At 52.1% G+C, this 21,849-nt stretch overlaps 1 protein-coding gene across 9 annotated transcripts in view; it reads left to right on the top strand.

Annotated features, from left to right (window-relative positions):
• The window catches only part of Crocc2 (ciliary rootlet coiled-coil, rootletin family member 2), a 66,749-nt gene that overhangs the window by 20,288 nt on the left and 24,612 nt on the right, over positions 1-21,849 (top strand). For all 9 annotated transcript variants that reach the window (XR_007589253.1, XR_007589254.1, XM_050126006.1 and 6 more), the window contains 16 exons: positions 1,438-1,541; positions 2,073-2,270; positions 2,588-2,684; positions 2,759-2,848; positions 2,977-3,183; positions 3,422-3,621; positions 5,253-5,435; positions 5,770-5,914; positions 6,168-6,314; positions 6,594-6,824; positions 11,161-11,354; positions 14,120-14,247; positions 14,614-14,783; positions 15,532-15,708; positions 18,753-18,866; positions 21,309-21,452. Coding sequence is in view for 7 of the 9 variants with exons in the window: in XM_050126006.1 (XP_049981963.1) it covers positions 1,438-1,541; positions 2,073-2,270; positions 2,588-2,684; positions 2,759-2,848; positions 2,977-3,183; positions 3,422-3,621; positions 5,253-5,435; positions 5,770-5,914; positions 6,168-6,314; positions 6,594-6,824; positions 11,161-11,354; positions 14,120-14,247; positions 14,614-14,783; positions 15,532-15,708; positions 18,753-18,866; positions 21,309-21,452 (2,529 nt within the window). In the remaining 2 variants the exon portion in view is untranslated. The remainder of the gene's footprint in view (positions 1-1,437; positions 1,542-2,072; positions 2,271-2,587; positions 2,685-2,758; positions 2,849-2,976; positions 3,184-3,421; positions 3,622-5,252; positions 5,436-5,769; positions 5,915-6,167; positions 6,315-6,593; positions 6,825-11,160; positions 11,355-14,119; positions 14,248-14,613; positions 14,784-15,531; positions 15,709-18,752; positions 18,867-21,308; positions 21,453-21,849) is intronic.

Raw genomic sequence — 21,849 nt, 5'->3', positions numbered from 1 at the left:
ATATGTGGATATATGAGTGTGTTGTGTATATGTGCATGTGTGGGCTTGTGGTATGTGTGCACGTGGGAGCTCATTGTGGTGAATGACAGCCCGAGTGTGTAAGGACTGAGTTTCTGAGAGCTGTATGAGTACAATGTGTTGCAGTGTGGTGTTTGTATGGGTGTGTGTTTGTGTGCATGTGAATCTGCGTGTCTGTGGCTCTATGTGAGTGCTGGCATATGAGAACAGGATGAAAGTGTAAGCTTGTGCTTGTCGCACGTCAGAGGTCTTCTTGTTCTCTGGTCTACTCAGCTTTAATGTGTTGAGTGCAGCTTTGGATGTCCACATGTTTGAGAAGACCCCCACTTTGCTCAGCTCCCCAGAGTACAGAAACTGATGCTGAAGTTGCTCCTTTTAGAAAGAAGTTACTTTTAGAAAGAAGAGGTTCCTCGCCTGCACCATGTCCTGGCTGCACGCATTCCCTGTGGCTCGCCCACTCAGCCTTGTCGAAAAGAGGAAAGGTCTAGAATTTCATGCTCCCATGAGACAGGAGCCTGTTCGTCTCATCTCTGGGATGTGACAGAGCACAATCAAGTGTTCCTTGCTGGGTCCCAAGGTATACAGAAGCATGGTCCTTGGATCAGGACCCACAGAGGGCTCAGACACAGGGTCTGCTGAAGAGTCGGGAATGGCCTCACACAGGAAGAGGTGTGGCTTTTAGACAGGCGTAGGGAGAGTGTCCATCAGAAAGCCATGCTGAAGAGTCTTAGGTGGAGCTAAATCATGCAGGGACCTGCAAGGAGCTATAATGGAGCAATTGATACAGAGAACCCTGTGGGTCCCAGAGGTCAGCATACAGGACACAGTGAGCTATGATGACAGGAAGGTAGCATATAGACCCCAAGAGCCTTCTGGTCCCCACTCTTCACTAAAGGCTGTGGGCACACATTATGATTGGCATGTCACTTCACCATCACCAGCCTCCTCCTCCTGCTGCCTGGCTTCTCTGCTAACTCCTCTGCTGCTGGCTGCACTAGGGTTCTATTGGGTGCTCTTGCTCAGTGTCTTAGCCCCTGCAGGGCATGGGTCCTGCACATCTTGTAGAACCCCCTAGCATCAGACCTCCCATGGCACTAAGGGGACAGGGGAGCAGCTCATCCCTCAGAGGGCAGCACCAGTTCCTGGGGGAGTCTTTCTGTTCTGGGGAGACCTGGTTCTCAGTAGCCCTGCCATGCCCTCTACTGTGGGACAATACTCCCTGCTGCCATGGAAGGACCTAGAAACAGTCCTCTCTTGGTGGACATGGCAGTGTCTCCTATGTGGCGTTGGGAAGCCCGTGGGATGGATATGAGGCTTGGACACCTAATAGGTCACACAGGTTCCCCTTGCAGCCCATGGTAGGGTGGTAGGAGAGGGAAGGGACATGACTTAGTAAACTCAACCTCTTATTATTATCAGTCCCAAAGGTTGGGCCTGAGACAGCCTCAAGACATCCTCTCCCTGTGGAGACAAGCCAAAGCTCTGCAGACACACCTGGCTGAGCTCCGGGCATCCACTGAGAGGTAAACAGAAGTGCCCACCCCGTGGCGCCTGAGTGGTAGGACGTGGCTCCTCCCGGGCTGCAATTGTGCTGGTTCTGGCTGCCCCCTGGGAAGGCGGACAGCTGGGAAGGAGAGAGGGAGGAGGAGAGAAGGGGAAATGAGGGCAGGGCATTGGCACATGTGTGGGAGGGCAGACACTGGCTTTCGCAGGGTTTCAGGGATCCATTTAGGCCTTTCTGAACACCTCATGGGGATCCTAGGCATGCCCAGTTACCCTCAATGTACACAGGAGGAAATAAAAGCCCAGAAGCCAGTGTCTTACTCAAAGTTGTCATTTCTGGTCAGGCTCATCTCTGCTCACTCCTCTTTGGCTCCGTCCTCACCATTCTGTGACATATAAGCCAATTCATAGCATACAGTAGGGCTTCTCCTGAAAATGGTCATTGTTCATGTGACCCGCCTCTCCCTCTGAGGCCTGGCTTGCAATATCCTGGGTCCTAAACACCCAGCAGTGTCATGAGGCTCAGTCAAGGTACAACTCTTATATTCCAGGGGTCTCGCTGACGTTCAGGCGGACATGGCCCAGACGGCCCAACGCTTGAACGTGGCCTGCCTGAGTCTCGACTCCCACCTGCAGCTGACAGCCAGCAGCATGACCCGTGACCTGGAGCAGCGGTTGAGGGAGCAGTCCAGGGAAATGCTGCAAATGCAGGGCCACTGGGCGGCTGAGAAGGTGGCGCTACAAGCCAGGTGGGCCCTGGGCTCTGGCTGGTTAGTGCAGGGATACCCACAAGGCATGGACTTAAGATGGTTGCAGTTTTTCCGGGTGATGGCACCCAGCATTCTGACACGGGGCTGCAGATCTGAGTCAGAGTGAGAGCGTGAGCCATGACAGCTGAGCTTCAAGATAGCAAGAGTTATCAGATTTCTACAGCAGAGAAAGCATCCAGTCAGGACAAGGACTGAGGTATAGCCTTAGCACTGTGTGGAGGCCGTACCATCGGGAGGAGTCCTGATGGGCCCACTGCACCCTCAGGGTCCCTTATCATCACCCCATCTCTCTCCAGACTTTCAGAGCAGACACTGTTGGTAGAGAAGCTCTCTAAGCAGAAGGAAGAAGGAGAGAGATCCATCTTGACACTCAAGGCGGACATCCAGAGACTGGTTTGTGGGGGTGGGAGACTGGGGTGCTTTACCATGGGGTCATGTCTGCTAGGCTCAGGGCTCTCTGTCCACAGAAATCCCAGCGCAGTGGGGGCCAAGTGGTGGTAGATGAACTGACGGATGAGGTTGAAGCCCTGCACCGTGTCCTGGCCAGCATCAAGGAGGTATGGTCTTGCCTTATGTTCTTCCTGGATGCAGAAGGCCTCTGGGAGCATCGATTTTAGTTGATCCTCATCCAGAAGGTACTGTTTAATGGTGGCCCTGTGCTCTCTCCTCTTTGTATGACCTGAAGGTGGCCCAGTCAGATGCATTGTGTCCAGAGCTGACCTGGAGCAGCAGCAGTGAAGTCAGGGAGGTGCAGGGAAGACTGAGAAGCCCCCCTCGTCCTGTGCCACCTCACCGGCATATGTCCCCAACACTGAGCGGTTCTCCAGGCCGCCTGGATTCTGCACTTCAGGCTGTGCAAGCCACCATTGAGAGGCGGCAGCAGAGGGAGCAGGTAGTGACCACGTTCCACGGGTCACCAGAGCCACAAATCTTGACCTTTATGGAACTTTTCACAACCTGCCCTGGTGCGGGGGGTGGGGGTTGGGCTGGTGGCCAGGTCTCCATCGAGCCTGCCTCTGACTGAGCTCCAAAGCCTGGGAAGGGGCTTCAGGGGTCGGGAGGCCTTTCTGAGAGAATTGAGGAGCTCTGGATGGCCGTTGGTGCTCACTATGATTCTTTTACCCCGGCAGGAGCTGCGTCTGAGGCTGGAGTCCTCCCAGGAGGAGGCAGCCAGGCTGCGGGAGCAGCTGTCTGGGTACCGGCAGGAGCTGCGGGCCTCCCAGAGACTTCTGCAGGATAGGGCACAGGAGCACGAGGATCTCCTGGGCCAGCTAGAGGCGCAAAGGCAGGAGGCACAGCACTGCCAGTCATCTATCCATCTCCTGGAAAGGTGACAGGAGCGGCAGGGTGGGACGGGGCAGTACTGTGAGCTCTCACAGGAGGAGAGAGAAAACGCCATATCTCCAGGGAAGACCTTCTGGTGATCAGGCTACCCCTCACTCTGCAACCCCTTTGCCTGGATTGAGTAGCTCCTCTCCCTCTTCCGTGACCCCTATACTATACCTGATCTGGCTTTCCCTTCCCTGAACATCACAAGCACCGTTTGCACTTGCACTAAGCTCTCTGCAGGCCCAGGCCCATATCCCATCCCCAGAAGCTCTGGCCTCATGCAGCCTTTGTCCTCCTACCATCCCTGCCCCAGACTCCCCTCTAGATGACCTTTCTCTACCGGTGACCCTTTACCATGGCCAAAAGAACCCCACTCCCCACATACCCTGTGGCTCCCATGGCTCCATTGCAGCCACAATAGAGTTCAGGATACTCTCTACACAGGACTCTTAGACCTGGGGCTGGAAAGAACCTGGGCCATGGTGTGTACAGGGAATCTCTGGGATCTACTGGATGCAAGCTGAGTAAGAACCAGGTGTTAGCCATGAGTCTGGAAACCTTCCTGAAGGAGATGTACAATGCCCCAGGGAGCAGGGACAACTATGCTCCCTTTACCACGATTTGGGGACAGACCACACATTCTCCACAGCTCCTCCAAGCAGACTACCTTAGGTGTAGTGACACACAAAAAGAGTATGAATCAGTCTGTCCTGGAGAGACACAGAGCAGGAGGGCACAGGGGTGGGAGATCAGGGCAGCCTTACTCAGGGGCTGAAACCCAAAGGCAGCAGTAATGAGATCACAGAGGACAGGGAGGCCTTCCCAGAGGGAAGGCAGCACTATGTGGGACAGTCTATAGGGAGACTTCGGTGAGCCCTTTGGGCAGGCGGGGCCATGTCACAGAAGGAGGTCTATCCACATCGCCAAAAGCAGAGGCCACAAGAGGCCACGTGGGATGGGGTGACTCTGGGGTGCTGGAGCAGAGCAGAAGCGGCAGGGGGCATGCTGGGAGGATATCAGCTGGACACAATGGGCCCATGCAGTGTCAGATCCAAATGACCTTCAGGAAATGGGATCTGATATTCAGAGGACAGGGTAAGAGAAGCGTGGCTAGGCACCCAGAGTTCCATGGCCACTGCACAGGGGTTTCAGGACCCACAGGCGTGTAGACTCGAGGGCCGAGGGACAGATTGGGTAGATGATAGCCAGGGAGGTGTCGCTTCTATGGTGGAGGCTTGCAAGGATGGGGTGGACATTACCTGTGTGCAGAGAGAGAGCTATGACGACTGCCCAGACTTGGCCTATGTGGCAGAGAGCTGGACCCTAAGCTCCTGCAAGGGAAGGGGAAGGCTGGTCTAGCCAGAGATTGGCCAGGTCATCTCAGCCAGCTAGTGAGGGCCTGAGGCTTTGGGTCACAGTGTCAACTCCTCTTCCTGTTCTTCCCTGAACTCCATCAGCCTTTGAGACCCCTGAGGATCTACACCCACCCCAGCCTCTACGGACACATACCCTATTGATCCATATCCACTCACCCCTGACCACCCTCCCCATTCCAGTAAATCTTGCCAACCTCAGGGGCTTCCCCCCTGAAGCATGGCTCGAGGCAGCCTCTCCCTTTGCTCCTGCTCCCAGGGAGAAAGCCGCCCTGGAGACGACAATGAAGGAGCTAAGAGCAAAGGCAGACATTCGGGAGGCAGAGACACAGAAGCTGGAGGTCACAAATGCAGAGCTGCGGAGAAGCCTCTTGCTGCGGGCAGAGCAGAAAGCCGAGCTGACCCAGCGGAGTGAACAGAGCCTGCGCCAGCTGGAGGCCAGGTAGGTCCTAGAGGGGCTGCAGGCTGGCAGGGTCCCTTAGACTGTGAGACCACAGGTGAGACACCAACAATGTGTCAGGGGCAGGGGGCGGGCAGGGTATCACACAGCCCATATCCTCACACCTCTATCAGCCCAATGCCTGACCCTATGTATACAAACCTCCCATGTTAATACCTTACCCAGACACACAGCCAAAGGCTGCTCTCAAGGGGGCACCATGCAGCTTTGGGGCTCCCTGGGCTTAAAGGGGTTTGTTAGAATTTCCCTGCCTATAAGTCTTGTGGGGGCATCTCTGAAGAGACCACCGACTTTGCCTTCTGGCCCTGGGCCTCAGTCAGGGTCGCCTGGAACAGCTGGAAGAGAAGGTCTCTGGGCTCAGGAAGGAGCTGGCCACAGCCTGGGAGGCACTAAGCTCAATGCAGCTGCAGAGGGACATCGTGGAGTCTGAAAGGGAGAGCCTGCGTGATGCCCTGGCCCGGGTATGTGCCCCAGTACACATCGTCCTTGCCTCTGTCCTTACCCACACAGCCTGGTCCACTACCAGAGCTCCTGGTCACCACCTTTGTACACCTCGCTCTTGACACCTTGCCCTCCCAACCCTTCTGGCCACATCTTCTAGGGAATCCTCCCTAGGCCACCAATCACCAACTCTAGTCAGAACCTTAATTCTCCTGGGAAGAATCTGAAGCCTCTCCCCTGAGCCAACTCTGGGTGACCACAAGGCCTTCGCAGGCTGAATCTAGCAATGCTGATTTGGAACTCATGGTGGCACGGCTGAAGTCAGAAGGCATAGAACATCAGGACTCACTGGCCAAGATGACTACTTTGGTGGAAGGGCTTTCCCAGGACAAAGACACCCTAAACCATCTGGTACTTCAGGTAAGGCAAGAGCCAAGGCCTCAGTTTCCCCAAGGTGCCCCTGAACCTCCTCTGTGGGCTTGTTCTGTCATGGATCCCTCAGAATGCCTTCCTACCTGGACTGAGACCACCATCCCAAGGGTAGGTGCTAGAGATGGGAAGTAGACCCTAACCACGGATGCTGGCCAGCCCTGAAGGAGGGGTCACAGCATCTCCATAGAAGGCCTACATGGGTGGCTGGCTTGTGGGGACTAGAGGTGTGCAGTCCACAGATTAAATGTCCTCCTACCTGCTCTGCAGCTGGAGCAGGAGCGGGACCAGCTTCGGGAGCAGCAGAAGATTCTGGAACAGGAGCAAGCTGATGTCAGAGAGCAGATGGCACAGACAGAGCAGCAGCTAGGCCTCCTTAGGGCTGAGCGGAGAAGTCTGCAGGAGACTTGCGGGCACCTGGAGCAAAAGCAGGGACATCTAGAGGGGCAGGTGGCCCTGCTCGGGCAGGAGAGTGCCCAGCTTCGGGAGCAGGTGGACCAGGTGAGACCAGGCAGTGAGCAGTCATACATCTGTCTTGCTATTGCTGGTTGTACCTCTAAAGAGGGTTGAAGAGAGGATTCAGGGGATAAAGAGCCGGGTACACAAGCATGGGGGCCTGAACTGAGGTTATCAGGACCTACAGGATGGAGGAGCCACCAGCAGCATATGCGATCCCTGTGGGAGCTTCAGGAGCAGGGGAAGGGAGTTTGTAGAAGGGAGATTTGAGTCAGACCTGTTCTCCACGTTTGGGATGGGGCTCTGCTCCTGGCCCCTGGGACTTGGTCTGTGTGTTCACAGTTGAACTCACCTGCTGCTCATCGTTTAAACATCTGTGTTTTTGTTTAGTTCCTGTCTTTTGGTTGTTGGATATCTTTGGGGGGTTCTTTTATGTTTATGTACAGATGTACATGCACATGTGTGTGCATTCATAGTGCATATATCCGTGTTGATGGTCTGAAGACAACCTCAGATGTAATCTATCTTTTTTTTTTTCTTTTTGATTTTTTTTTAAAGCGTTTAAGGGTTTTGACCTCATGTCTGTCTGTGCACTACCTGCATGCAGTGCCTGTTGAGGCCAGAAGAGGGTGTCCTAGAACTGGAGTTACAGATAATTGTCAACTGCCACATGGGTGCTGGGAATCGAACCAGGGTCTTCTGGAAGAACAGCCAGTGCTCTTAACAGCTAAGCCAACTCTCCAGCCCCTTCCACCTTGTTCATGATAGAGGATCTTTTGCTGCTCCGGAGCTCACTAAGCTAGACAGGCTGATCAGTGACCATGGGGGATTCCTCGGTCTCTGCCCAGTGCTGGGACTACAAGAGCATACTACAATGCTCAGATTTTTTTCAACATTGGCTATGGGATTGAACTCAGGTGTAAATGGAAGTTTCTATCCTGCCCAGTCCGGCAGTCATTCAGTCCCAACAAAACACACAGAAGCTTATATTAATTATAAACTGTTTGGCCTATTAGCTCAGGCTAATTATTATTAACTAGCTCTTACAACTTAAATTAACCCATAATTCTTGTCTATGTTTAGCCATGTGTCATGTTACCTTTTATCAGTACAGCATTCTTATCTTGCTTCCTCTGCGTCTTGCTGGTGACTGCAGACTGAGCCTTTACTCTTCCCAGAATTCTCCTAGTCTGGTCACCCTGCCTATACTTTCTGCCTGGATACTGGTCAATCAGCATTTTATTAAACCAATACAAGTGACAAATCTTTACAGGATACAAGACCATTATCCCACAGTACTCTTCACCCACTGAGCTATAGGAGAATCACTCAGTGTGGACTGAGTCTGAAGCCATTTTGGTCTTTTACAATACATCTTGTGCAGAAACTGTGTCTCTGGTGGGTCTCAGACCTCTGATGACATCCAGGAATCCTTGTTTCATGTGGGACAGTGTGACCTCTCCCCATTCTCAGGCCCTTATTCTTATAATGTTCCCGTTTTGGGTAAGGTATAATCAGTATGCAGTATTGGTGACAGACAGGACAATGAGTTGACAATGGTATGCCCTGTGGATGACCAGTCACCAGTCCAAAAGCTTCCCTCATAGGCTACCCAGTTCTTGCTCAAATTCCTAAAGTCCCAGGAGCCTCTGGTCCGACATGGAGTACCCTACACTGGCTGGGTGGGTCATTTGTACCAAGGTTCTCTCTCTCCACACACCCTGTAAGACTCATCCATGTAAGTGCATGTAGCATAGCTCTTTGATTTTGCACATAACTGCACACTGTGGTAGGTATAAACACAGCTCCTTCCTCACTGCTTCTGCACACCTATGCTATTTCTGGCTTGGGCAGGAGACACAAGACTCGTGAAAACCTCTGTATACTCATTCCTCAGTATTCTTGAGCAAATACAAAGAGTGAAGATGAGGGGGTCATTGGGAAGGAGTGTGCTGATTCAGAAGTGGCTCTAGCATTTCAGCTGCTCCTTGACCTCGTCGGCGTTTGATATCACCTGTTTGACTTTTTAAGCTCTTCTCTGTGTGATATTCTACATGCTAAGGCTTTGAGTCCTGTTTCCAAGGTAACTAGTGGTGTTTTGGGGCACATTTTCAGGCTCCTGTTGAATTTGTGTCTTTTTTAGGATTTTGCATGTTTTGTAAATGTAGATTTTGTGTTTTGGTGTATGTAGGAGTTTTTCATATATATATGGATACAAGTACTTGGTCAGACAGATGTACAGTGAATGATTTCTCCAGCTAGTGCCTTATCTTTCCATTTTCTTGTTCTTTTTTCTTTTTTTGGTTTATTGAGACAGGGTTTCTCTGTGTAGCCCTGGATGTCCTAGAACTCACTCTGTAGAACAGGTTGGCCTTGAACGCACAGATATTCACTTGCCTCTGCCTCCCAAGTATTGGGATTAAAGGTGTGCTCCACCACCCAGCTCCATTTTATTAATGGTGTTTTTGAAGAACATAAAGATTTAACTTTGACAAATTTCTTTTACATTTTTAATCATTGCTCTGTTTTGTTGTGGTGGACTTTTGTTTTGGTTTGGTTTTGAAACAGTAGCCAGAAACTCACTATGTAGCCCACCTTGGCCTCAAATGTAGCAACCCTCCTTCCTTAATCTCCCTAACTGCTGAGATTATATGAAGGAGCCACCAGGCCAGGCTTTCTTTATCTTACAATCAGTATTTCCCATGTCCTGCAGTTTTCCTAAGGACAAAATTTTGCCTTCTGTGTTTTCATGTGGCCTTGGTTGAAGCCTTCCATCCATTTCCTATCAGTTTCATGGATCTCAAAATATGTAACAACTCAAGCTTTGTGACCATCTAAGACCCACCGAGTCAGACACTCCCTCAGTAAGACTTTGAAATATGTGTTTCAGTTACCCTCCAGGTGACTCCGGTATCATCAGAGTGTGAGAAACACAGGTGGGCAGGGTGGGGTGGGAACTAACACGTGTTGTCTTCCATGCTAATCTTCACTTGACCAGGCCCTGTTTCAAGGGACCCCCATGTTTGGGTTGCCTTGCTGGGTGAGTTACTGTCCTGTCATTGTGGCAAAGCATCTGACATATTAGTTGTGGTGGTTTGAATGAGAATGGCCTCCATAAGCTCATATGTTTGAATGCTTAGTAGCTAAGGAGTGGAACTGTTTGAAAGGATTAGAAGGATTAGGAGGTGTGGCCTTGTTGGAGGAAGTGTGTCACTGAAGGCAGGCTTTGAAGTTTCAAAAGCCCAAGCAGGCCCAGTCTCTCTCTCTCTCTCTCTCTCTCTCTCTCTCTCTCTCTCTCTCTCTCTCTCTCTCTCTCTCTCTCTCTGCCTGAGGATCAGTAGCTCTCAGCTCCTTTTCCAGTGCTACATGCTCCTGCCATGATGATACTAGACTAAGCTTCTAAACCGTAAGCAAGCCCCCATTAAGTGCTTTCTTTTATAAGAATTGCCTTGGTTGTGGTGTCTCTTCATAGCAATAAAAGAGTGACAAGGACATTTAAGAGTGCCTTGCATTTGGGACCCTGATTTCCAGGGGGTTCTGGCCATGGTCATTTGGCTCTACATTTCTGGGCCAGTTTTGAGACAGAATACCATGTTGGCATAAAAATGTGGAAGACGGAAAAGAAAAAGAAGTAGTGACAATTATGTCACAGAAGTCAGGAAGCAAGGAAATAATGACAAAAGGTACTGTGGCCTGTTCCTAGTAACCCATTTCCTTGACCTAGATCCTGCCTCCTACTCTGCAGGAGTGGTCCTTAGTTGGCTCACAGTTACAACTCAAGTCAAGCCCTCTGTGGACAATGGAACCAAATAAGACTTGGGGTGTTCTTGGTAACTGAATTCCTCAGAATCGTCCCAACCCAAACTACAAATCAGCAAATGCCTCAAGGAGAGAAGAGGCCCAAGTGGCTGTTCCCTGCCTCAAGAGCCCCGCTGCTCTAAACACTGCTGCTTCTGCAGCTCCAAGGCTCCCAGAGGTCTTGTCTGGATTCTGTTGAACTTCCTAGTGGAAACACTAGGCTCCACTCTGTGTTGCTTCCGTACCCCTACACCACACATCCAGCTCCCTGGGCACTCACAGTCTAGCAAAGGTTGCCACTGAGACTGACAGTTGGCTCTTACCTAGAAACACCCAGTTCCGTCACAGTGCACCAAGGTTTCAGAGTGGCCGCTCCCTCTGTTGGAAAGTCCATATGCAATTTGATGAGTGTCCATACGTGAATTGATGGGTGTCGATGCCTCTCATGTCTACCCACCTTCTCTACGGTCACCTCCATACCACTCTGCATAGCATTCCTCTTCCCATGCCTTCTCACCTCCTGCAGCTTCTTCCCATTAGCTCACTCTCTTCATTGTCCCACGGTCCCTCTTTCCTCCCCTAGGTCACCTGCAAGAAACAGGCCCTGGAGAAGCAGCTGGCACAGAGCCTGCAGGATCAGGAGGCTCAGATGGACGTTCTGCAAGAAGCTCTCCACAAGAAGAACACTCTTTCGGAGGAGCAGGCCCAACTACTGGCTAAGCAGGAAGCCCTGGAAAGACATAGTGAGCTTGTGACTAAGGAGGCAGCCGATCTGAGGTACCAGTGAGACCGCTAGTCGGGGCACACCTCTCGTGATCCTGCCTTCAGACAGCTCATGGGGTTATGACTTCAGGGGTGCTACATAGACATAGAGGCATAGGACAGGACATGTCTGCTGTCAGCATATGGTGTTATGGGTTGTACAAAGAGGAGGCAATGCGCCTTTGAGATGGTTCAGTATTAGATGAGGTGCCCTGGGGTCACCTTCCTGAAGACAGGGGCAACCCTAAGAGACCAGAAACTCAGCTCAGACCAATAGAAGGAAGATATGCAATTTCTTCCTGAAGAATGAGGAGTTCAGGTCAGCTGTGTCTAGAAGCTTCTAGGACCTCAGAGATCCTTGCCCTCCTCTGTCTGTTGAGTGCCTCCGAGATTTCATTCCCAGGGAGACACCTAGAGGTAGCAAGAGAGTCTGCCTGAACTTCTATCCAGTGGCTATTCCCTTACAGTTCTGGGAACCAGAGAGACAAAACTGCAGCCTGGAGAAGGGTCCACCCAGGGAACCATGGTCCTGACAGTGGAGGTCGGGGAAGCCCACAACATCCAAAACTTAGAGTGGGAACACAGAGGCAGGAACAGTGGTGGCTTAGACTAGTCCCACAGCCTCTGCAGGGACCCAAGGCTGGTTGGTGCTTTCTCTCTCTAGAGCTTATTCAGCCATGGAGGGCTGACTTCCTCCGGGAACTCCAGAAACTAGGGCCATGGGGAACTAGAGGGACCCAGATCTTTAACTTCTCAGAACCAAACTTTCTGAATAAAGGCTGGTGCAGACATCCAAATGGCAAGTTTGGGGGAAGTTTCCCAGGTGGGCAAGAGCAGAGTGGGTCCTGACTTCCATGAGCCTGGTCAGAGTCCTCCATGGGTAGGGCCCCGCCCCCACACTCCCCTGGCTCCAGGCTTGACCTCTGGACCCAGAGCCATTGCATATGGCAGCCCTGAGAACCACCAATGTACCATGATGGCTGGTTTTAGTGGCAGGGCCACTTGGAGACATGCCTGAACCAAACCTCTCTCCATTCACGGAATACTAGCTGCTCATCAGTGAGATGGGCCAAGTTTACATCTATATATACGTGATGTATACACCTGTACATCACCGCGCAGCTGGCCCACTCCACATATGCCTTTCCCTTGTAACACCAGGCTTCCACTCGTGAGCTCAACCACAGTGAGATGCTCTTGGGACTCTGGGAAAAGAAACTGGACACACCCTCAGATTCCCAGGTGGTTAGCAGAAAGACAGCAGAGGGTCAGAGATCACGTCCCCTAGACAAAGCCAGGTACAGTTCTAGGAGGGGTCTTCAAGGCAGCCCAGAGGAAGGATGTTCTTCATACACAGCTGAGAAGAACACCTCGGCAGAGGACGTATTCCCTCGTAGAGTGGAAAATGTGTAGTTAACAAGAGGGGCAGGCTATGGCGAGGCCGACTCTGAGGTTTCTAGAGCTTGTAGCCTGGGCCCAGATAACTTTTCCCTCACACAGCAGAAGGGCCTGGCAGGCTTCTGGTGCTCTCCAGGACAACACAGGAGCTGTGGTGAAACTCTCAGACTGGTCAGGGGCAGTGGCCTCCCTCGCCCATTGAGAGCACACCTTGATGTCGCGTTATGATGCACATTAAATTGGGGTGCTCGTGGTGTCCCCAAAGCTCAGGGACAAACCATGCTGGTGGCTCTGGGCTGACACATCGCTGTCAGCTGACAGTCAGGAAGTCAAGCTGTTGGCAGTTACCTCACCCCCACCCCTGGGAGTGGGCACTGTTGTGGGGCGGGACACCTCGCTCCAAGATATACCTCTGAATGGTGGCCTCTGCCTTCAAAGCTGGGCTGCATTTCCCACAGTGGATCACACTGCCTGCAACACTCTAGTTCTGCTGGTTGTTCTGAGGGCGACCCCTCCCTTGCCAAGGGTGTGATGCTGCATGCGTTAGATGCATCACCATGCCTACAACAGTTTCCCATTTGTTGGCATTCCAATCAAATCCAGCTCCCGCCCCACATAAAGCCATGGTGAGCAACCTGTCTTGCCCTGGGTGAAGTCAGCACTCTTAGTCTCCCCACCACTGCTGCGCTGCCGCTAGGCATGTTGCCTGCAGCGCTTTGCTAATCTGGTGTGTGGTTAATGACGCTGCCTGGCTGTACTTTGAATTTCCCTGGGCTCTGCTCGCTCATGGTACGGCAAAGTACGTTTTATGTGCTTTCGTCTTGATTTGAAGCTTTCTTTGTAACTGTTATTTTTCTCGTTTTGCTGACTTTGTTAATGATTATCAAGAACGCTTTACATAGGATGGATGCTCACTCCTGTGTTTATATAGTACATACAGGTTTTCTTCCAATTCTTCCCCTTGTCATCTTTTTTTTTTTTTTAATTTTTAAAGGCCAGGTTCTTAAGTTAGCAGTCGAAGTGATGGGTTTCATTACCTGCCCTTTCCTTCCAACTTTATTTATGGAATCTCTTCTATGGAAAACCACCCTTTCCTCCTTTAAGTATATCCAGATCTGTTGGCCTCTTTATTTTTTCTTTAATTGTGGCTTTCGTGTCAGGCTTAAGAAGATTAAAATATCTTCCGCATCTGTTCTATTTTTACAGTTCTGAGTTATTCTGCGATGACTTGTTTATTTTGTTTTGTTTCTGAATTTGTTTTTTTTTAAATTTGGCCCGAAACGTGTTTTTGTGTAGAGTGCAACCGATTTTTACATGTTCAAACTAGGAGACACCTCGGGACCATGTGGGTGACGTGCCCGCTCTCTGATGCTTCTCCACAGGGTCGAGAGGGACTCTCTGGAGAACAGTCTCTTTGAGGCTCAGCAGCTGGTAACACAGCTGCAGGCCCAGCAGGAGCAGCTAGAAGGAGAGGCCCAGGCTGCTCGGCTGGCTCGCAGGGCTTTGCAAGGTGCGGCAGTGGGTGGACCCTCTCTGCCCTGACCCCCAAGTCACTGTAGGGGTGAACTCAGTCCCTATAGGTGCTGTTCTCCCTCCCTGGGTCCTGTAAGGGGAATCCCAAGGGCTTAGAGCTTGTGTGGGATGTACAGGGGCTGCCTGGCCCATTCTGCTCTGTGGCTGTGGCCTACTCTGAGCTCAGACCTGAGGTGCAGTCACAGGGATGGTATAGTGGCTCCCTGCCCCGCACCCTTTCCCAGTATTTTTGTCCCCGCTTGGACTGCCCACCATGTGCTAGAAGAGCAGGCAACCACCTCTTAAGTGGGTGACTTCAAAGGATTAGAGGGCACCGTGATCTGACACTCCTGACACTTCACAGTGGAAATGGAGCGGCTGAGAGGTGACTGGGAAGTTCGAGAGACAAAGCTGCAGCAGGATCTGGGACAGCTGCAGCAGCAGGCTGCACAGCAGGAGCAGGAGGCACGGCTGGCCTTGGAGCGCCAGGGACTGGCCCACAGAGAGGACCTGGCACGGCTGCAGAGGGAGAAGGTCTGCTGTGTCCTCCATGTCCTCCCAACAGGCATAGGTGGAAGAACAGGGGGAGGGACCTGGCAGGGAAGGCCTTGCACGGTATGGGGGAGGGGCAGCTGATGTGCTGAGCAGGCTCTTGCTTGGAGAAGGAACTGAGCCTGAAGATCCATTATCCTGGCTTCCGGCTGCTATAGAGACCAAACAGTTTCACATCTGTCAGACTGTACCACTAGGGTCATGCGACCCTGGAGGCCTTGTTTGTTCCATCCCATTCTTCTAGCCACACATCCATACATTCATCCATCCGTCCGTCCATCCATCCATCCATCCACACATTTACCCACCCATATAGACACACACCCATCAGTCTATCCAAACACATATCCATATATCCATCCCTCCACCTATATGTATATCCATCTACCTGTCCATCCATCCATCTATCCATCCATTCAGCCAGCCAGCCAGCCATTTATCTATATACTCATCCATCTTTATGTCCATGCCCCTGTACCAGTGACATTTGGTAGAGATTCAGGAGCATCTTAAGATCTGCTAGATTACTATGGTATGGCAGATGCTGAGACCCAGAGAGGCCCTTCCCAGCTTCTGTTTGGGGGATATTGTAGAGAAGACAAAGGGAGAACTGATTGCTGGACCACCGATCCCTAGCTCTTCAGGGCTAGGAGGTTGATAAATCTCAGAGCTTCAAGTGTCTACCTGTCTCTCAGTCCTGACCTCACAACCTACCCTTTGCCTTGGCCAGGATACCCTCAGTTTATCCCTGGCAGAGGAGAAAGAGGTGGCTGCCCAGTGGATGGAACGGCAAAAGGAACTGGTGACAAGAAGTACAGCTGAGAGGGAGGCTCTGGAGGGAGAAATTCAGAGCCTGAAGCAGGAGCGGGATGAGAGCCTCCTCCAGCTGGAGCATGAGATGCAGCAGGTGATGGTGGCATGGGAACTGGGGTCCTTACCTGCGGCAATTCTCTTCTGGATCCCAGCACAAGGGCCACAGTGAGGCTTCCCCCATGCAGATGCATCCCTTCCAGGCTGCCACAGCTTTGAGCTGCCACGGGAATCCTGCTGAACAGACATCCACACACCCACACATCCAGCCGTCTACACGCCCATCCGTTCATCCACATGCCCATATATCAACCATCCAGCCACACGTTCATATGTCATCTAACCAACCACCCCTTCTCTCTCTGTCTCTGTCTGTCTGTCTGTCTGTCTGTCTGTCTGTCTGTCTGTCTCTCTCTCTCTCTCTCTCTCTCTCTCTCACACACACACACACACTTATATATTCATATATTTCCTTGCACATCCACCCACCTGCCCATCCACACACTTGAATGTCCTTCCACTCATCCATCTTCCTTCTACTTACTTGACTATCCATCTTTCTTTCTATGCTCACTGACCTCTGCTTACATCCATGGCCATCCAGAAACACACACAGCTCTCCATCCACATAGCTGACCATTAACTTGCCCAGCCATCCCTCTGTCAGTTTCCCTGGCCAGCCATCGATCTACCCACTGAGATGCCCTTTCAGCTAGCCATGCATTCAACTCTCTACCCAGGCGCCAGCTCTTCGTCCATGTGTCTGTCACCTGATCAGCCAGTCACCCTGTTATCTGCAAGGTCCAGCCACACAACTTTCATCCAGCCTGAGCCTTCTTCCATGCCACAAGTCTAGACACTGGGTTACCCTTGAGCCCAGGCTTTTCCAAGGAACTGGGAAGTCCTTAAGAATTCATTGCTGAGTAAATTGAGCAGACAAGTACACACACGCAAGCATGCCATCACAGTGAGCAAGGACAATAATCTCTCTGCACTGATCGCAAATTGCAATGAGAGAATGTAGGTGGCTGGAAGAGGTCGGGGTTGTGACAAGACTGTGTTTCTAATGAACTGTCAACATTCTAGCCTCATAAGCTTATTTGACTAGTAGGAAATTAAGAAGGGCACATGTTGGTCTCCTGCCCATATACACTCTGGGCATGGGAGCCATGATTTTTAACTGTGTCCCGTACTAGAGGAAGCTAAGGCCTTGCAAGAGGAGCAGGGTATGGAAATAGGAGCAAGAGGCTGGATGAGAGCATTCAGTAGTATCTGAGATGCATGTGTCAGTATGGGCACCAGGAGCTGTGCAAACTGAATGGCAAGGACTGCAGAGGAGCCCTGAAGGCCCTATGTACCAGGTTCAAGTAATGGAAAACATAGATGTTTCCAAGCAGGAGTAATATGAAGGGGGTTGGGGTAATGAGGCTGAGTTCAGAGAGGACACAGAGAGCTTAAAGCCGAAAAAGCTGCACCTGTGAAGGATCTAGTGACATCATCCCCATGGGTGTATGAGAAGATGCTCAGAGAAGCAACCTATCTGGGGCAGTGGTCAAGGCCCTACACAGTCCCTCACTGCCATCTGAGACCACACACCAGGCCACACCAGGCCACACCACCTATTCCCATCTGACTGAAGCTTCCTGGCTTCAGAAATAGCCCGAAGAGAGGAGCGTCAATAAGTGGAGAACAAGCAGAGAAGATGGCCTCCAATGGTTTCCCTGGACCCACAGCAAGACCACAATAATACTGTGCTCCAATGCTATAATCCAGAAAGCCAGGCATGTGGGCAGTGGTCACCACAGCAGCCAGGGGCCTCTCCCTGGCCCTCTGCCCACACCATCTGCTCCCCCTCATGTCAACATGAAGAAACAGTGCCCAGTGGGGAAGATCTGGCAGGCAGAACTCGCACGCCACACTTCTTGGAAGAAACTGACAATTTCAACCATAATGCAATCTTAAGGAGACCTCAGGCAAGAAGAGAGAGTCTGCATGGACCTGAACCATGACCTGCTCACCTCGCTGCAGTGAGTCACACTCTGTCCTTCATGAAGTTTTGCTTATGATTTCAACAAGTATTTTCTTGCTATGTCCATTAGCAAGAATGGAAATCAAGGCCCCAGGTCTCAAAGGTCTCACAGGCCAGGGGTGGGCGGGTTACCAGAATGAGGCAGAAGAAAGCAAGCATGCGTTCTGACAGGGAGAGGATAGATAGGTGAGGAGCAAAGGATTGTTTGTTTGTTGCTTGTTTGTTTTTTCATTCTTTGAAACATGAAGAGAGGCATTCCTGCCTTGCCACCTCTTCTTCGGGGACTACTGTCATTCTTAAATTCCTCAGCGATGCAACCCATCCTAGCTGCCGTGGGTTAGATGTATGGTGGCTGGAAGCTAAAGGGGTGCTCTCCTGCTACCCCTACTTCTTACCAGCCTCGCCGTGAGTGTGGGAAGTGCTGTGACCCACAACCGGAGAGTCAGGGGAAGGACTGGATCATCAGGAATGTGCTGTGCTTGCTGCTGTCGTTTTATCTCAATCAGGACAAGCCAGGACACCAGTTTGAGTGCAGCTCCTGGTGGGACTGGCCCTTCACACTCCTAGCCTGTCTGTATTCACCAACCAGAACACTCCCTGAGCCAGTATCCAAGGCTCTTGGGACTTCTCTGCCTGGCATGATCAGTGATACGACTGGGACATGGTTGAAATCTGTTTCCAGTCCTGCCATCCAGAGTCTGGCTTCTGTGTCCTGCTCATACCCTTGGTGAGACAGACATTCTTGGGGTATAGTGCCATCAGCGGCTTCTTCGTGATCACTGTAGGAAGCGGTAACCGGGACGATGGGAATCATGAAACAACAGTCTGTCCAGTGATAACCAGACCTCTGGCCATGGAAAAGTGGGAGCAGCATGAAGGATTGTTGAACCCCCAAAGGGGAGAGTAGGGTGAAGGAGTATGTTGCCAGTAAAGGCCTGAGCTCAGGACCACCCCTGCCCAGTGGCAGGGTATGCAAACAAAAGCTGGTAAGCCTGACAGGAAACTTAACCTGGCATTCATTCTGTTGTGCCTCAGACAGGGAGCCCTAGCAGCTCTGCTGAGCTCCCCGACTCCTCAGCTCCCTCACAAGCTCTCTGTCTCCTCATGTCCAGGCGATGTCTCTGAAGGAAGCAGAGAAGAGCCTGCTGAGCAAGGAGCTCTCTGGGGCTAACAGAGAGCTGGAACGGACCCGCCAGGAGGCCCAGCACCAGCAAGCGCAAGCTGAGGTGAGCCCCACTGACGACAGTTCCCAGGCAAGGGTCAGACGACTACCTGGTCCTGTAGGGCCAAAAAAGTCCTGACAGGTCCCCCAGAATACCCCCTTTCTGTCTGCTCCTAGAAGTATACCCCCCTCTTTGTGTCTTCCTGAGTCTTACGTTTCCCTGGCCTCCAAGTTTCCTGCTGGGAGAAACCACCATCTCAAAGGCAGAAGTAGCCAAGTGACTATGGCTCTCTATGCCTTGGCCCCTGCCTGTGCTGGCTACGGGCACTGAGACTCTTCTGGCCTGGTGCTTGATATAGACTGATAGGAGGGCCAGGCTGGACCATATACTGGATGGCAACAGCCAGAAGAGGAGTAGACCCAGGCCTATCTCCCCACCTTCTGGTCTATATAGCACAAACCTTGCCTGCTGTGCTCAAGCTAGTTCTAATAAAGCCCAGTTGTGGGAAGGCATTCGACCAATCTTCCTGTGGCCAGTCTTTGACTCTCGGAGATCTGTTCTTGTTACCCACATGGGCGATGAGAGAAGATCACCCAGCTGGAGAAAGAGGCAGGTACACAGAGGTGGCAGGCCCTTGGGGAGGATGTCTGGTAGCTTTGGTGGAAGTAGGCAGGGGCTGGTCCCCAGTGCTGTGCAGTAGGAAACGGTGTGGCAATTAGATATGACTCCCCCACCCCAGCACACATACTCTGACCCCCTATCACAGATGAGGACAACCTAAGTGGTACCCAGGCTCCAGAAGCTTCCCCTGGCTCTTTTTCCTCTTGCTCTGTCCTCTCTCACCCCCAGTCCCTCACTAGGGCTGGGCAGCACTTCCTTGACATGGTCCTGGAGGAGTTATGGTTATGATCTTCTTTCCAAGTTGCACCTTTACCAATCTCTGCCCTCTGGGCAGGAAAGCATCCTGAGACCCAGGGAGCTGCTGCCTCCTCATAGACCAGCCTCTGCAGCTTCTGGAGCCTTCTCTCACGCTGGCCAAATCTCCCCCTGGGCTAGGGACCAGGCCTTCCAGCCAGCTCGGCTCCTCCGGGAGCTCATTAAGGGTTCTTTTGCCACCTCGGCTTAGAAAATGGAAATTAAAACCCGCTGAGAGAGGGGAAGTACAGCCAAGGAACCCCAGCTGCGGGGTGACATGGCACTGAGCCACTCATGGGTGGAGGGGCCTATTGGCCTGAGTCATCATTGCCTCCAGGAGCTGGTCCCCAAGATTCAGAGGGAACCGCAACCTCACTGAGCAAGCAATTCTGGACCATGTGGGCACAAAACCATTGACCTGGCCCATCCTAGGTGACACGTGCCCATTGAGAAGGAGAGCATGGGCCAAGGCCCAGAGTGAGAGGTGGGGCAGATGGAAGTCTCTACCCCAGATGGTAGCCTTAACCCCAGTTGGTGGCCTGCAGAATGTAGGTGTGGGGGTGGGGCCTCCACAGATCACTGGTGCCTCACTGTAAAACTGCAGGTTCTGGAGGGGCCCTGACACCACCTGCCTAGATGTCTCTATCCCCAGGCTATCAGGCACGGTAGCCTATCACAGGGAAAGAATGCTTTCTTCCAAATACTGAGACTTTGCAGCCCTGGGCAAGAACCTGGGTGAGGCCTAGGATGGGGCCCAGAGTGAGTGGGGAAGAATCCTAACCAGGGACATTGGGCCTCGTCAAGGTGAGGAGAGTAACATCGTTGGACAAGGAACTGCTTCAGACTGAACCCAGGAGCTGGTGCCTAGAGGACCTCAGTCTTCTCTGGGTGCTCAGCAGTCTGTAGGAATAGTCTGTGGTGGGTGCAACAGGACAGCAGACCTGGGCTACACTGAGTTCTTGGCACGGCACAGCTGCCAGGCTATGACGGCAGCATTCGACATATGGAAGTAGGACACATACGTTTAGGGCACATTTATTTATAGATGGTAGGAGAGTAGCTGTCCCCTATTGCCACCTACCCACTGGAAAGTTCAGAAAACTGGGTACCAGGTGGACGGGGACGTACGTGGTGAGCAGTGTCCAGTCCTGTTCCACATCTCTGCACTGGGATTTCTGCCTCCTTGCCCCATGCAAACCCAACATTGACCATAGTGGATGCCCCAGGACCAGCCAGACCTGGGCGACCTGAGTAGCAGAAAGTTTCTCTGGGGTAGAGGTTCAGCCCCAGATCCATTGCTTGCCCACGTAGTGCCACTGAGGGCAGGACCCCAGTGGTGGGCTCTATATAAAGTGGGCTAAACAGGACTGTTAAACAGAAAAGGACACCTGAGCCACCACACTCCCTCCCCCACCAGGCCTTGTCCACTCATTTGCCACGAGCTGATGGCTTGGGAATCCCAGAAGGAATGTGAAGAGCCGTGGGCATGGGCCTCACCTCAGAGCATCTATACCAAGTGTTTCATCTCATGGCCTGGCAGTCGGGCTGCAGACCAGCCTCCCAGAAACCCAGTGGTCCCTCTATCCCCAGGCCACCATCACCTCCATGACGGAAGAGCTCAGGACTCTCCAGGTCCAGTTTGAGGAGGCTATCTCCACCCACCAGAGAGAAGCCGAAACTCTGAGAGAAAAGCTCCGGGAGACAGCAGCCGAGCGGAGCAGTGTGAGGAGAGAGGTGAGGAGACGGTACTGAGAGGGTAAGGATGCAGGAGAAAGGAAGATACCACAAGACCAGCAAGAGTCCAAAGGACTTCCCCATTTGGCTTGGCAACCAGGGGTGATGTGGTACCTGGCTCCTGACATCAGCTGGGGAAAGCACGCCATGGCCTAGCATCATTTCTAGCCCAAAGTGATAGATTGGGCTTTGAGAGACTTGACAGGACAGAACTGAGCCATGGCTAAGAGAAAGCAGAGCTGCTGTAGTTTGCTGCAGGTAGATGTGAGGCCCAGTCATGGCTACCACCGGTCCTGCCTCCTCCCATGGAGACCACAGAGCATCTGTGCTCCTCTTGGGACAGTCAGAGGCTGGCTACCCAGGGATACAAGCCGTGAACAATTGATAAGAACCATGG

This window comes from Alexandromys fortis, unplaced genomic scaffold, assembly GCF_014885135.2.
Source record: "Alexandromys fortis isolate MF-2015 unplaced genomic scaffold, M_Fortis_MF-2015_v1.1 scaffold_254, whole genome shotgun sequence".
Taxonomy (NCBI): domain Eukaryota; kingdom Metazoa; phylum Chordata; class Mammalia; order Rodentia; family Cricetidae; genus Alexandromys; species Alexandromys fortis.
The sequence above is the reverse complement of the archived record's forward strand: the minus strand, read 5'-3'. Positions and strand labels throughout refer to the sequence as shown.